Source organism: Pteropus alecto, unplaced genomic scaffold (assembly GCF_000325575.1).
Source record: "Pteropus alecto unplaced genomic scaffold, ASM32557v1 scaffold78, whole genome shotgun sequence".
Classification (NCBI taxonomy): Eukaryota; Metazoa; Chordata; class Mammalia; order Chiroptera; family Pteropodidae; genus Pteropus; species Pteropus alecto.
Window position 1 is genome coordinate 10,791,427 of NW_006443124.1, and position 15,983 is coordinate 10,807,409.

Sequence of the window (15,983 nt, forward strand, 5' to 3'; positions counted from 1 at the left end):
ATAGCCACTCTGGAAAAGAGTTTGACAATTCCTCAAAATTTGAACATAGAGTTATCTACAATATGACCCAACAATTCTACTTGAGGTATATAGTGAAGAGAATTAAAAACATGACTAAACGAAAATTTGCATATGAAAGTTCACAGTAGCATTATTTGTAAACAGTCAAAAAAGTGGGGGGCGGGGGGAACCCTGAAGTCCATCAAGAATATTCAGCAACAGAAACGAATGAATACAATAAAAGAGGCGGTCACATGTTAGAACACAGAAGAACTTTGTTAACATCAGGCTAGGTAAAATTCAATCAAAAAAGAACATGTATGACTCCATTTACATGAAATGTTCAAAATACATAAATCTAAAGATGCAGAGAGTAGACTGATGGCTGCCTAGGGCTGGGGGAGGAAAGAGAGGGAAAACAGCTAATAGATATAGCTTCTTTTTCTTTACTTAATTTTTAGATTTATTTTTTTAGATTTACAGATTTAGTTTTAGGTTTACAGAGAAATAAACAGAAAATACAAAGAATTCCCATATGCCCTCATCTCTGCCCCCCCCACAGTTCCCCGACATCTTGCATTAGTGTGATATATTTTTAACAACTGATGAGCCAATATTGATACATATGATAGTATATATTAGAGTTCAAAAGGTTTTGACGATGTATAATGAATGATAAGTATACACCACTACAGTATCACAGTTTCAATAGTTTCACTGCCCTAAAAATAAAAATCCTCCATGCTCCACACCTCCCTCCTCTGAACCACTGCCAACCATTGATCTTTTTAGTGTCTCCATAATTTTGCTGTTTCCAGAAGGCCGTATGGAACCATATAGTATGGAGCCTTTTCAAATTGGCTTCTTCCACTTCTTTCCAGGTCTTTCCACAGCTTGACAGCTCATTTAGGGGTTCTTTATGAGTTGATGAAAATATTCTAAAACTGGGTTGTGGTGATGGCTGCACAATTCTGTGAATATTAAAAGGGTAACTTTTGTCTACAGCCATGCCACCCTGAACAAGCCCGATCCCGTCTGATCTCGGAAGCTAAGCAGGGTCGGGCCTGATTAGTTCTTAGATGGGAGACCACCTAGGAAGACCAAGTGCTGTAGGCGTAAAAAATAAAAAAAATTAGGGATTGTAAACTGACAAGGTCCTTGCAATCTGTGAGGTCAAACAAGGGTTGCCTCGCCTAAAATAAATAAATAATTAAGTCACTTTTTATGAATTTTATCTCAAAAAGAGAAAAATTTATAGAGGTAGAGAAAATACCCAAAGAATGGCAAAAATTCGAGGTCACTAATACAAAGGCTGGTGAGGATGTGTAGCAATAAAAACTCTTACATGTTAGTAGGGACGTAAAATGATAGTTTTATTCCTAATAGCAAGCAATTCCTGAAAAAGCTAAACACAGAAGTACTACCGGACCCAGCAATTCCACTCCTCTGTATTTACCCAGAAGTGAAAGCAAGATACTCAAATATTTGTTCATAAATTTCATAGCAGCAATATACACAATAGCTAAAAGGTAAAAACCCAAATGTCCATCAACTGAGGAATTGATAAATAAAATGTGGTATAGCCATACAAATGGAATATTATTTGCCCTAAAAAGCAATGAAGTACAAATACATGCTACAATGTGGGTGAACCTAAAACATATTAAGTGAAAGAAGCTAAATCATGATTCTCTTTATAGAAAACCCTAAAGACGCCACAAGAACACTACTAGAAACAATAAGCAAATACAGTAAAGTCTCTGGATACAAAATCAATGTTCAAAAATCCATAGCATTCCTATAACTCTAATAACGAAGTATGAGAAAAAGAAGTGGAAAAAAATCATTCCTTTGCATTTGCAACAAAAAGAATAAAATACCTAGGAATAAATCTAATGAAACAAATGAAGGACCTATATAATGAAAACTGTAAGACCCTATTAAAAGAAATTGAAGTAGATACAAAGAAATGGAAAGATATTCCGTGTTCCTGGATTGGAAGAATCAACATAATTAAAATGACCTTATTACCTAAAGCATTATACAGATTTAATGCAATCCCCATCAAAATCCCATCAGTATTTTTTAAAGAAATAGAACAAAAAATCATCAGATTTGTATGGAAGCACAAAAGACCCCAAAGTGCCAAAGCCATCCTGAGAAAAAAGAATGAGGCTGGAGGCATCACTCTGCCCAACTTCAAATTATACTACAAAGCGACAGTAATCAAAACAGCATGGTACTGGCAGAAAAAGAGACACACAGACCAGTGGAACAGAATTGAGAGTCCAGAAATAAACCCATATTTATTTGGGCAAAAACGTTTCGACAAAAACACCAAAAATATACAGTGGAGAAAGGAAAGCCTCTTCGATAAGTGGTGCTGGGAAAACTGGAAAGGCCACCTGAAAAAGAATGAAACTAGACTTGTCTACCACCACACACCAAAATTAACTCAAAATGGATTAAGGACCTGAATATAAGACCTGAAACAATAAAATGCATAGAAGAAAACATAGGAACTAAACTCAAGAATATTGGGCTTAAAGAGGATTTTATTAATTTGACCTCAAAGGCAAAGGGAACAAAAACTAAAATAAATGAATGGGACTACAACAAACAAAAAAGCTCTGCTCTGCAAAAGAAACTGTCAATCATCCAAATGGGAAAATATATTTGCAAGCAACACCCCCAATAAGAGTGTATATCCAAAATATACAAAGAACTCATACAACTCAATAAAAAAAAAAAAAAAAGATGCAATCAAAAAATGGGCAGAGGACCTGAACAGACACTTCTCCCTAGAGGACAGACAAATGGCTAACAAATATATGAAAAGATGCTCAACATCGCTAGCTATTAGGGAAATGCAAATCAAAACCACAATGAGATACCATCTCACACCTGTTAGAATGGCTATAATCAACAGAACAAGTAATAACAAATATTGGAGAGCATGCGGAGAAATAGGACTCCTCATACACTGCTGATGAGACTACAAATTGATACAGCCACCATGGAAAACAGTATGGAGGTTCCTCAAAAAGCTAAGAATTGATCTACCATATGTGATCCAGCAATCCCTCTACTGGGTATTTACCTAAAAGACTTGAAAACACATACTCAAAAAAGATGGACGCACCAATGTTCATAAGAGCAGCATTATTCAGAGACCAAGTGTCTTATGATAGATGACTGGCTAAAGAAGCTGTGGTACATATATACAATGGATTATTACTCAGCCATAAGAAGAGATGAAATCCTGTCATTTGCAACAACATGGACACTAAGCAAAGTAAGCCAGACAGAAAAGGCTGAAAATCACATGATGTCACATAAATGGGATATAAACCTAAAAGCAACAAATGAACAGGACAAAGAAAAAGAGACTCATGGACATGGACAATGGACTAGTGGTTACCAGAGGGAGGGGGAAAGGGAAAAATAAAAAAATAAAATGTTAAAAAAAATTATGTATATATAGTATGAAAAAGTAAACTGGCATTAAAAAAAAAGCTAAACCAGAAAAAAAAAAAGGCCAAACCATATTTTATGATTCCATTTATAAAAAATATTCAGAACAGGTAAATCAATTGAGATAAAAGTAGACTGGTGGTCGCCAAGGGGCAGAGGTAAGGAAAAACGAGCAGTCCCTGCTTAATGGGTCTGAGCTTTTACTTTGGGATGATGAATGTGTTTTGTCACTAGATAGAGGTGGTCACTATGAATGTATTAAATGCCACAGAGTTGTTCACTTTAAAAATGGTAGAATTTTACCTCAGTTTTTTAAAAAAATGTAATTAGAAGAAATGTTATAATATCAGAAATAAACATCTGGCTCCCTAAGTTTTTTTAAAAAAAAAAAGTCTACTAATGAGCATTAAAGACTAAATGAAGGCTACAAAATAGAGAAAACAACAGCGATGTGCCCTTACAATGTAGATACAGCACAACTGTTTTTCAAAAAAGCAGCACACAAGCTAATTAACTGTTTTCAGTTTTTCAAAAGTATAACAAGTATCTATTTGGCTCTCATAATCACATAACATTCCACTAACGATTTCTGAAACACACAATGATACACCCCTACACCCCAATCCCCCTATAAAACATACTGATAAGCCTCTACATCCCAGCCCCACCTAGCCCAATACACACACAAAACTGCTACAAAATAAAAATGAAAACCATCACCTTCAAGCAGGGGGGAAAGATTACTACAAATTTGGTTACTAGGCACCATAATTCTAACAGATGTGAAGCAATTTAAATTCCACCTCAATTTTTTGAGGGAAGCTCAGGCCACACTTCCCCAAACAAGCCATCAGCCCTGCCTAAATTCTACCAATGTAGTTCACATCCTGAAGAATATCTCACTTACCATCCAAGCAACCCAACCAGACAACTATAACATTATGGGTGATTCTGAGGCCAACTATGAAACATCAATTACCCAGAATTCTTGTAGCACTGTACAAAAAGAGCTGTTGTCCTCAAGTGATCGTGAACTACCCCAAAACACCAATTTAGAATCAATGACTAAATCAAATTCAACGTAATTCTGCATAAAGCACTTTGCCCTGATTTTATGAAAACTGGTAATCATATATAATTCACGTACATGTAAAGAACTACCAAATTTCTGAAACAGTCAATTAATTAGAGCAAAAGCATTAGTCTACATTACTAAAATAACCAAACCCAACCTTCACATAAAAAGCAAGATCCTGAATGGTCTCTAATTTTTACCTATAGAACTGAAGTTATCATATACCAACCAAGATGATTTCAACAATTAGCTAATTAAGGCTAATATAAGTGGAGAAAAATCATAGTTCAGTTTAACATCAAAATATTAATATAGTTACCTATTCATAGTTCCAGATACATCAACGTCATTCATAAAACATTCAATGCTCAAAGGAAGGTCGGAAGCATTTGCACTCATCAATTTCTTGAGTTTCTCACACTCTTGAGACAGTCGTAATAATGCACGGATTTTGGACTTTATATCTAGCTTATATTTCTTTCCAAATTCTTCACAGAAGTGATTTACTAACACCTCATCAAATTTTCTGCCTCCCAGTGTTGTGTCAAATGCAGTGGCCAGAACCTTAAAAAAAGATAATTAATTCAAAAATAAACCAATCACTTTAAATTTTTATCATGAAATATATTTAACTGATAAACTCTAATAAAAAGGGGGAAAATATTAAGGTTGAAACAGGGCAACATGCATGTGTCATTTAATCAGTTATGACCACTGTGAAAACAGGCACTGTAATCTCCAATTTACAGATGATACTACAAACCTAGAAAGATCAGATAATCAGCAGGTCACAGGGCTAGTAAGTGGCAGAAGTGGAATTTAAAACCCCGTCTCCTCAATTTCAAACTCCAATGCCCCTCTACCAGTCTGACTCCAAACAGCAATTTCAATCCAAATTCAAATATACGAACATGTCATGTACCCAGTTCTAGTCTTACTGCTATGTGAATAATACCAAAGGCCTAGCTCAATGCAGTTTACTACCAGGAAAGATGTGAAAGCCTTTACTCCCAGCGATTTGTTTCCATTTAACACAGAAGTCTAATTAGCTTGGGTTATTATCCATTTTCCAAATTTCTAGCAGATTAGAAGCTAACTAGATCTAACCAGATTCAATAAGAGAAGACAGGTTAAATCAGTGATGATATCCTTATAAAGGAATAAAATCAGTAAAAACAATCTCTTCAAAGAATGTTAAATGTCATGGGGAAATTTTTTAAGTATGCTAACTGAAGAAAAAGAAAGACAGGACACAACTGAATATAATGTGATTCCAATTGTGTTTTCTTAAAAGACTAGAATGAAACACAACAAACTGTTAATAGTAAGAATATGAATATTTTTTCTTTACACATAAATGTTTTCCAAGTTTGAGGCTGTTTCTATGATGGGTATTTTTATAATTAAGTTTTAATTATAATTGGAAAATTGACGAGAGACAGCTGACAGTGAAGGGCAATTTACAAAAAAAAAAAAAAAAAGCAGATGACCACTAAGATACATCACTTTACCCAAAGCCAAGGCTAAATTATGACCAATATTTTCTGTTTAAAAGGTGAACATATAGAATTTTAAAAATAATTCTATTAGTAATCAGAGTAAAGTTTAAACACTGAGAATTACACTTGATCCAGGACTTATGTCTGTTAAAATCACAAACTTCTAATTTCTCAACCATACCAAAGATTTCCCCCAAAAAAAAAAAAAACTAGAAACAATATAAACCAGTACATAAAGTAGAAGCAAAGTAAGTTTTCAGAGAAACATGACTGTAACAAATAGTCTCCAAACACCCTTCAAACTTAACAAGTACTCATTTTGAGATACAGTCCCTCCTCACCACTCCCCAATTTGAAGGAAAAAGCCAATTTTGATCTTGGCACCAAGAACACTGATAATACAACCCAACTAATTAAACACTCAAAAGAATCCTTGGTTCTTAAGCAAATTCTAGATAAAAATTACCATGCTAGAGAACTGATTTTAAACCCCACTGTGGAACCAGCACATACCAGCACATACCACTGTGACCATGATCATCTGGCCCCTCCTCGCCTTTAATGCCGCTAGACTTCTCTGTGGACAAAACTGCCTTCTTCAGTGCTCTAAACTTTCCAGAAATCTAAAATATACCTCCTACACACGTTCTAGCCCCTCTACCCTTGTCCCAGGACACTCAAAACCTGAAGAAGAGAATACTTTTACCATCATCTTCTCAGCTCTCAGCGTAAAATGTCAGGGACTACATGCTAAAGAAGCCTCTTAATAAGCCCGCAGGGAAGCATTATTTTCCCCACATTACAGATTAAGGAAAATAAGGCTCAGGAATCTTACGAGCTTTTCCATCAGGGCCTATGTTTTTTACTTCACACCATGCCAACTCTTAATATGTTAGTTTGGGCTTGAAACTTCCGACCCATCCCTACATACCTACTTTCTAGTTCAGATGGCTCACAGCAAATTTCTATTAATGAAACAAAATCTGTTAACCAATTATTTAAATTATCTCTCACAAATTCCTAATTATCATATACTTGTAGTAGTCTTACAGAAAAAAATACTTACTTTAAGTTTTCCTTTATTAAATGCACATACAGAAACTTGATAAGAAGAATGCCCCATGTCTATGAAAACTACGTTTCTTGGTTTCTCTTCTAAGGCAGGAAGATCTTGCTTATAGATTCCATATGCAAGAGCAACTACGTAAGAAAAAAATTAAGTTCAACATATCCAAATAGTAAACTTAAAATCCATTTAAGTAGGGAAAAACAGATTTTATTCATAGTGAATAGAGCTATATCATATACTATGTTTCAAAAAGAACTGAATTCTTTATAAACTTTGCATAATTTATTCATGAAGAATATGAACTTCGAAGAGTTAAGTGATGGTATTCACTTAGGGTACTTTTACATTTCCAATTCCAGTGATTTTGGCAATTGTTCCCAAACCACTTTCCAAACATATTTTCCTGGATTCCTTCCACCCTTGTGCCATCTCAACATTCCCACATATCCTGTCCCTGAGATGTTACTTTACACCCTGTTCCTGATTCCACCAGTCCACAAGTCATAGAAAAGGCTAATCCTCAAACCAAATCACTGCTCCAGACACACAACAAATGCGTGCCTTTCCAAAGAATCATGTCATTACATACCAACATAACTGCTGTAACAGTTACCAAAATTACTATGACACATAGGTGGTAAGCACTCCAAGCAAAATAAAGAACAAAAAACTCTAAGGTTTTAAGATTTCACAGTCTTCAAGATTAAGAAAGTCAAAAATTATAGTTAATAGCCCCTAACCTGCAGTAGTTTCATTCATTAGTCGCAGGCAATTGAGACCAGCAATCTGTGTTGCATCCATCACTGACCGTCTTTCTGCATCAGTATAGAAACAAGGAACCTACGAAAAAAATTTTTGAAAGTTTACTGTATTATGAAGATTCTTCATTTAAGATGCACCTGCCAAAAACAGTACAATCCAGAAACACCCTCAAATACCTTCAGCAATTTATGCTATATGTGATCAAGGAAGTATTTCAAACCAGTAGGGGAAAGTAAGAAAATTCAATAATAAGTAGTGTTGGGACAAATAGATAGCTGCCATACAGAAAAAAAAAGAGTCGCATCCCTACTGCACACCTTATACCAAAATATAGTTTAAAGACTTAATGTAAAAAAAAAAAAAAAATCAAGAGTACCAGAATGAAAGGGAATTTTTACCATCAGAGTAGGAAAGGAGTCCTAAATATAACACAAAACCCAGAAGAAAAAAAGAGGTGACGTGAATTATTAACATTTGACTCACAAAAAAATTCTAATGACCAAATGGAGAAAAATATTTGCAACTCACACCATAAAAGTGCAAAGAGCTAATCTAATATACAAAGAACTACAAATCAAAAATCATAAACTCAAAATAAAATGAACAGGAACATTTCACAAAAAAGGAAATACAAAATGGCTCTTAAATTTTAAAATGTTCATCTTCACCTAAAGAGTAAAATATTAAAATTACATACCATCATTGATACCATCATTCACCTGTTAGAATTAGCTATAATACACTAATAAGCTGTGCTGGTGTGGCTGTGGTCAAGTAAGTCCTCTCATTCATGGCTACTGGTAGTATAAATCAGTACAAATTCTTTATAGGGCAATTAAAGAATAGCTGTTCAAATTACAAACACAGTGGTCTCCCCTTATCCATGGGGAGGGAGTAGAGACAAGGATGTTCCAAGACCCCAGTGGACACCTAAAACCACACACAGTACCAAACCCTGCATACACTGTTTTTTCCTATAAGTACATATCTGTGATAAAGTTTAATTTACAAATTAGGTGCAATAAGAGATTAACAATATTACAATTACAACAACATGCTATAATAAAGTTATGAGAACATGGTCTCTATCTTACTGTACTATATATATGGTGCGGATACACTGGACAAAGGGATGATTCACAATCTGGGCAGGACAGAGCAGGACTGAGAACAGCATGAAACTTATGAATTGTTTATTTCTGGAATTTTCCATTTAACATTCGGAACGTGGTTCACTGTGTGTAACTGAAACAGCAGAAAGGAAAATGGCTAATGATGGAAGACTACTACATACATACCCTTTCTCTCAGCAACTGAACTTCTGGGAATTTAACTTATAAATCCCACAGATTTATCATATAAGAGGAAAATGGTATTCCAGTTTACTCACTGCTGCATTCTTTACAATAAAAACAAACAAACAAACAAAAACTGGACATCGACAAAGAGACTGGTTAAATAAGTACACACACAAACAGGAGTACCTTGCAGCCACTATAAGGAACAATGCACTTTATTGCTATGGAAAAAATACAAGATAAATTGTCCAAAATTTGTTAGAAGAAAAATGAAAGTAAAAAAGGACCTATACATATTGGCTTTCAGTACATAAAAACCTCTGGAAAGATATTAACAAAGTGGTCAAACTGGTAACCTAGGGAAGAAAAAACTAGGTAGCAGAGAATGTTGAAGCTTTCCATCCACCCTCCTTTTTACACTTTTGATTTTGGACACTGGAGATATTATGTTTCTTAAAATACGGAGTTTGTGTTTTAACAATAATTTATAAATAAAGCAAAATACATCCAGGCTCTATTTACACAGCAATCAGATATATCATTAGTACTGAAAACAAGAGATGACTGTGCAGAAGAGTTCACACAAAGGCCACAGACTGCTGCCCCAGAAAGGTCGCAGGCAAGGTTGGCCCTTCTCTAGCATCTAGGAACTTGAATGATAAACAGTTCCCTAAGTTGATAGAAAAATTTCCTTAAATGTTAAGAGTGACTCACTGTGCCTGACTGTGTGATGTAGTTTATGCTGAACACCTACTTTCCTTCTGGGAGTCTGGAATTTGGGTACATGCTAGGGTATCTACATGACTGACCCCAATAGAAACCCTGGACTCCTAGGCTACAGGCAGCACTTCTCTGGTGTATGGCATTTCACACATGTTGTCAAAATTTGCTGCTGGAGAATTAAGTACAGCCAGCCTGACTTCATTAAAGGGGACTCTTGGAAGCTTGTGCCTGGTTTCCTCCAGACCTTGTCCATGTACCTTTTCCCTTTGTTGATCCTGCTTTGTATCCTTTCCCTATAATAAATCTTAGCTGATAAGAAAGCTATATGCAAACTCCCATGAATTCTCCTAGCAAATCACTGAAACTCAGTGCAGTCCTGAGGACTCCCAACAAATGACTTAACACATTGCTTTTTAACTTGATCCCAAAAGCTGGAAAAGCCACTCAGGCATTCCATTATTTTACATAAATTTTACTTCTATACCAAACACAATGTGGGATCTATGTTAAAGGCACTAGACTTGATGGGGAAACAAGGGTAAATCTGACAAATCGATGGAGAGTTTGGGAAAGACAGAAAGCTTCTTAGAAAATACAATGTCCATACTGAATCTGTAAGAAAAGTGGCATTTTTATTCTTTGCATCCCCAGAATGTGGCACCACAGCCATAATCCAATTCTTCCTGACAAATGTTTGGTTCTGCTTTACTAGATATAGCTAGCCATGAGCTGATTCTACCAAACAAAGGACTATAAGGTAAAAAAGGGATCTCATAGTCCCTGCTTTGTCAATCAATGCACTAACGTTAAGACAAGAGGCCACAGAGATAAAATATCAGATAACTGCAGAATGAGAAGATTCAGTGGCAAAGCCAATTCAGCTGCCCAAATTTCAACAGTTGCTAAGGACTCTATCATACTACAAGTACAAAGCTACAAACAATCAGGTTTCCATCTAGATGGGGATATGAAAAAGGCGAGATGAAATCTACTGCTGCCTGGCCTTTCATGCTAAAAGCAACAGCAAAGATACAGAGATAAAAATGAAGAAAAAGACAGCATTTCTCATTGAAAGTGTTCAACTAATTTAGCAAATGAGTGGCTACCAGACACTATGCTAGGTGCTGGAAAAAATCCAAGAAGTCAGCTTTGAGATGAGCCTTTATATAGGCCAAATAACGAGGAAGAGGGACCCGGCCTGAACGGGGCAGCAGAACAGCCCTTCATGCTTTTTCTGCTCCGGACCACCTTCGTGAGCTGTGTAGCACCCGAGAGCCCTCGGCTGCCAGACGACCACTCAGCCCTGTCCAGCTACACTCCAAATCATTCCATGGCCTTCAGCAAGTGGCCAGGGCAGATGCTGGAGCCAGCTCCGAATGAGGTGAAGCCTACACATGCTCAACCCTGCCAGTCACAAGGACCTCTCAGACTTATGCAGTGATCCAGTCCTCTACTTCTGACTGCAGCCCTGCCAGGACAGCCCAACTCTATCCATATTCTGTACCCACTTCTGCCCTCCAGACTCTGTCCCCTTTCTCCCTGGGGCCTCAAAATTGGGCTGGTATTCGGGCCCTGAGCCTGGGGTACCCGGGGTCATTCCTTCCCTTGGGGCCATCTGGGTCTCCCTCTCCAGCTCTGGTTTGGGGGCACTGCTTATGGAGGGACAGAGTCCTGCTGGATGCCGTGCCCAGCAACTGTTGGGTGTGTCCGGAGTGAAGGACTGGCTTGGCTGCCTGTCCTCTGCACCCCCATCCGCGTGGCTGAGCTCAGCCTGTCCCTTTTGTGACAAATGGAAATCTTTTCTGACGAAAGACTCAATAAACAGCACTGGACGTACGTACATACGTATGCACACACATACATACATACATACACATATACATAAGCAGGCCAAATAACAGAGGAAGTCTGCACAAAAACTAGGGGACAGAAAAGAATATTCAAGAAAACGAAGACTAGTTTGATAAATTCTTAAAATAATCATACAACCTAAGGCAAAAAAATATATATCATTTGCAGTTAAAATGCAAATGTTTCTTTGTGAAAGTCCCCAATAATGTGTAGGAATCGAACTCACCGAAATAACACAGTCCACAACAGGCTTTTTAAGAACACTTTCTGCTGTCTCCTTCAATTTGGACAAAAGCATGGCAGTCACTTGCTCCGTGGTAAAATTTCGTTCTTCCTCCATATACTTCACCTGCAATAAAACAACAAAAGAATCTTAGATTGATTGTATTTCCTTATGTGTTTAGAGCCTAAAATAAGCACTGTTTCACATCACCAATGGACTATTATCTCAAGAAGGAATTAAAGAAAACTAGTTTTAAAAAGCAAAAATAATGTGAAGGTCATTTTTAGCTTTATGTTTGTCAAACTTCCTACGTGGAGATGAGAACCACTATGAAAATATGTTGTGACAAACAATAAACTTAAGACCACTGATCTGTGTAGAAGCAAACTGGTGTAGCTCACCATGAGCCACACCACCCCTCCATAAAGGGGTCTGGTGGTGGGAACTACTTTACCATCTGACATACTACATGTTTTACTTTGTTGACTTGGTTGACTTTATTGTCATCTGCCCAATTAGGATCCAATCTGAGCTGAGGACATGGTTTTAGTCAGCTTTATTCACTGCCAGAGACCCAGCATCCAACAGACATGACACAATAAATACTTGGTGAATTAAAGAATAAATGATGAACAGAGCTTCGAGATATCCTGCCCTGAATAAAACTCTGCAACTTTGACAAGAGTTGCAAACTTTAAATGTTGAAAGACTGGCTCGGATAAGCCCCATCCCACATGTACCCATATCCCTCAACTACAATCCACACCAGAAAATGTCACTTATTCTAAGCTGCTGTTCTAATTCAGCTTGAAAACCACCTTCTCCTCACCTCCTCACTCCCCAGCCCAACCATAAATTTATTCTGGTTTACAATCTAACAGTTTCTCAGTTTACTGCCTGATAAAGATGGAAAAATATCCCTCCCAGTGAGCCTCTTTCTAAGCTGTCTCTTCTTCCTCGTTATTTGTCTAATTTTAGCCAACTTCTCCACCCTTGGATGTGGATCACCTTGCTCCCCAGGTCTTCTCTGTACTCTTTCTCCTTTGGCTCTTGCAATGCTTAAGACTGAAACTGCCAATATTCATCCAATTTTTTCTTAAAAATAAATACCCCATTTCTTCACCTCCCTTTTTTCCCTTTCCCTTCTTTGTACTCCAGCTTTATCCCTTGCGAGGCCACTCAAACTGTTCTGAGATTATTGCCACAGATATACCAAGTAAACCCAGTGATCATTCTTCAGTTATCAGAATTCTTCACTTCTAAATTCAGCTGAATTCTCAGCTACAATGGCACGACTACCTTTTTATCACAATTTTCATCATCTCTTGGATTTTGAGCATGTTCTCATGATTCTTATTTCTCTAATTAGGATGTTTCAAATAGCAAATCTTTCTCTAAACTCACTTGCCTAGAAAGCTCAACCACCCTCTTGGATTCTTCTTCCTACCTGAGCACTAGAAAGGCAGCTGTGTCCAACCCACCCATCCTCTAGCCTCTCATCTCTTTTTGTGTGATCAGTTCACAGCATGCTTCACAAAGAGACTCTTCTGCATGTCCCAGAGATGTCAAAGACTAAACTCCCTTTTCCCAAAAACGATACCTTTTCCAAACTAATTCCTCTTGTCAAGAGTACAACCATGTATCTGCCTAATGACTTAAAAGTATTGATTCCTTTGCCTGTTCTTCCAGAAGTCATTCCCTAAAATCATGCCAGAAAGGCCACTGCATCAGTAAGCAAGACAGCAATGGCAGCATTAACCATCACTATCCATCCATGCAACCCATACTAAGAGTGCCACCTATGGCTCTCAAACAAAATCCAGATTGTTCAAAAAATGCTAAATGGTCTTTACTAGCAAAATCTCTTCCTAAGTATTTGTAAGTATTTTCATTACAACATAAAATTGGAATGGTACTAATCTACATTGGCTTGATAAAATAAAATGCTGTATTTTAATCATAAGGCATTATCTTGAAAACCTTACCTTTATACCTGTTAATCCAGTGGGCAATTGCACAATATCATACGCAAGATTAGATCTTTCTGCCTCCACAAATGGATCAGAGAATGCTCGGCCATGGAATCTTTTAAATCCCTGGACTGTGTTCTTTGCATTGGAAATAATCTAAGAGAGAGAATGTGAATCAAAAAGTAGAAAGACTAACAGCACTTAAATTAGAAAAAATTTTCAACAGCCTCTGATTGTTAGCATCATTTTAACTCCACAAAGTTTCCTTCTGAGTTTTAGTTTTCTTCAGCACTAAACTTTTCTGAGTGATGCCTACTAGCATGTGAAGTGAGGCTGGAGGGGTGAAGGACACAGAAACCACTGCCCAACTTGTCCTGCTTCTCTATAAAGACAGGTCATTACATTTATAAAAGTATTTTCTGTCTTAAACTTTAAATAATTATTTACATAAAATGATTTTTAGCCTTTAAAAATTACCCCTAGTTTGTGATTCAAACTTTCCAGGAGTCAATTTGCAAGTACGTGTCAATTCAGAAATTCTAGTGAAAGACAGTTACCATAAAGGAAAAGATGATACCATAAAGATGACACCAAGTACACAAAGATGAATGCAAAAAGGTACTGACGGAACATTATTTATAATACCAGAAGACTGGAAACAGCCTGAATGCGTATCAGTAAATAAATTATGGTATATTCACACAGTGGGTAAGGTTATTTTAGAAGGCTGGAAGACAAGTGTCTACATAGTATGACCTCACTTTATTAGGGGGGCAAAAACACATTTATACGCTTAGGAAGAGAGCAAAACGTTACACATTAAAATACTAACAGCAATTTTGGATAATGGTAATTTCTTGGTAATTCCTTCTACTAGTATACTTTTTAATTTCTCTAGAATGAACTATAAAATTTATGGAAAAAAACACTCTGGCAAAGACATCTAAAAAATTCAAGAATAAACTTATGCTTAAGATTTACAGGCTCCTCTTCCTAATGCAGGAGTAAAGCGTAACAAGCCCCAAGGAAAAACTGCAGAGAAAGTCTGCATCAGGTATGTCAAAAGACACACACAGAAGCCTTTTTATAAAACAGTATGAGGCCTCCCAAATCAGGCTGTACATCAGTAAGCTGCCAAGCAGAAACTCAATATCACAGTAACTATGTCAAACTAGAACTAGGCAGGTAGTTTAGTGTAATGAAAGCAAATTTTACAACAGAAAGAATTTACTGGACTTTTAGAAGGAAAGATATTTCAATATAGCTATGTACTTGACATTTACCGCCCCCAAAAAATATCTTGAAGTTTTTGAAAAAGAGAATATAAAACACCCAGTTTAATTAATAAACAACTGACCAAGCACCATTTTCTTAGGCTTGTAAATTTTACACCCTGCCCAGTACAAAAAGAGAGATAGTTATTCATTGTATATTTTGCTCCAGATTGAACCACAGAAATGGTCAAACATACAACTCCTTAACTTTACAGCAACCTCAGACACTCAAGAGAACAGAACTCTCGGTATTCTGCCACTCTGGTTACTCAGAAACCGGCAAATATATCAGGCTCCTAGTTTACAAAGTAAACCAATGATGAATTGATGGGCTTCTGCAAGCATGCTCTCTTTCCATGAGAGCTCTAACAAGACCAACTCCAGAGCTAACACTGACCTTCATAAGTAAGGCAAAAGGCCCAACAAGACAGACTTTAAGGAGCATTTAAAATGTCAAGGAACAAGTAAGCTGTGCTTAAACAAGATGTGCATTCTAGTAGTTTGCATTAGACAGATTATACTGCTCATGCTATTCACTCTAGCACATGCAAATATGGATCAGGTCTGTCTCTCTTAGTTGTATGCCTAGGGCCTACTTGTACTAGGTAGGATACATAATGGGCACTCAAATAGTTGCTGAATGGAAAGATGGACAAACCATAAAAATGAGTCGTTTTAGGAAAAAACAAAACTCCACCTACCTGGCTTTTAGCGGCTGCTCCAATTGAACGATTCTTAGGACCAAAAGAAATGCAAGCCCTAGTA

At 36.9% G+C, this 15,983-nt stretch overlaps 1 protein-coding gene and 1 pseudogene across 1 annotated transcript in view; one reads left to right on the forward strand and one right to left on the reverse strand.

Annotated features, from left to right (window-relative positions):
• Nucleotides 1-15,983, reverse strand: part of HSPA4 (heat shock protein family A (Hsp70) member 4) — a 37,469-nt gene that overhangs the window by 11,969 nt on the left and 9,517 nt on the right. Inside the window, exons 2-7 of the mRNA XM_006923139.3 lie at nt 15,920-15,977; nt 13,960-14,100; nt 11,978-12,100; nt 7,858-7,957; nt 7,115-7,248; nt 4,869-5,113 (exon numbers count right to left, since the gene is read on the reverse strand). Coding sequence (XP_006923201.1) covers nt 4,869-5,113; nt 7,115-7,248; nt 7,858-7,957; nt 11,978-12,100; nt 13,960-14,100; nt 15,920-15,977 — 801 coding nt within the window. The remainder of the gene's footprint in view (nt 1-4,868; nt 5,114-7,114; nt 7,249-7,857; nt 7,958-11,977; nt 12,101-13,959; nt 14,101-15,919; nt 15,978-15,983) is intronic.
• Nucleotides 998-1,116, forward strand: LOC112472078 (annotated as a pseudogene).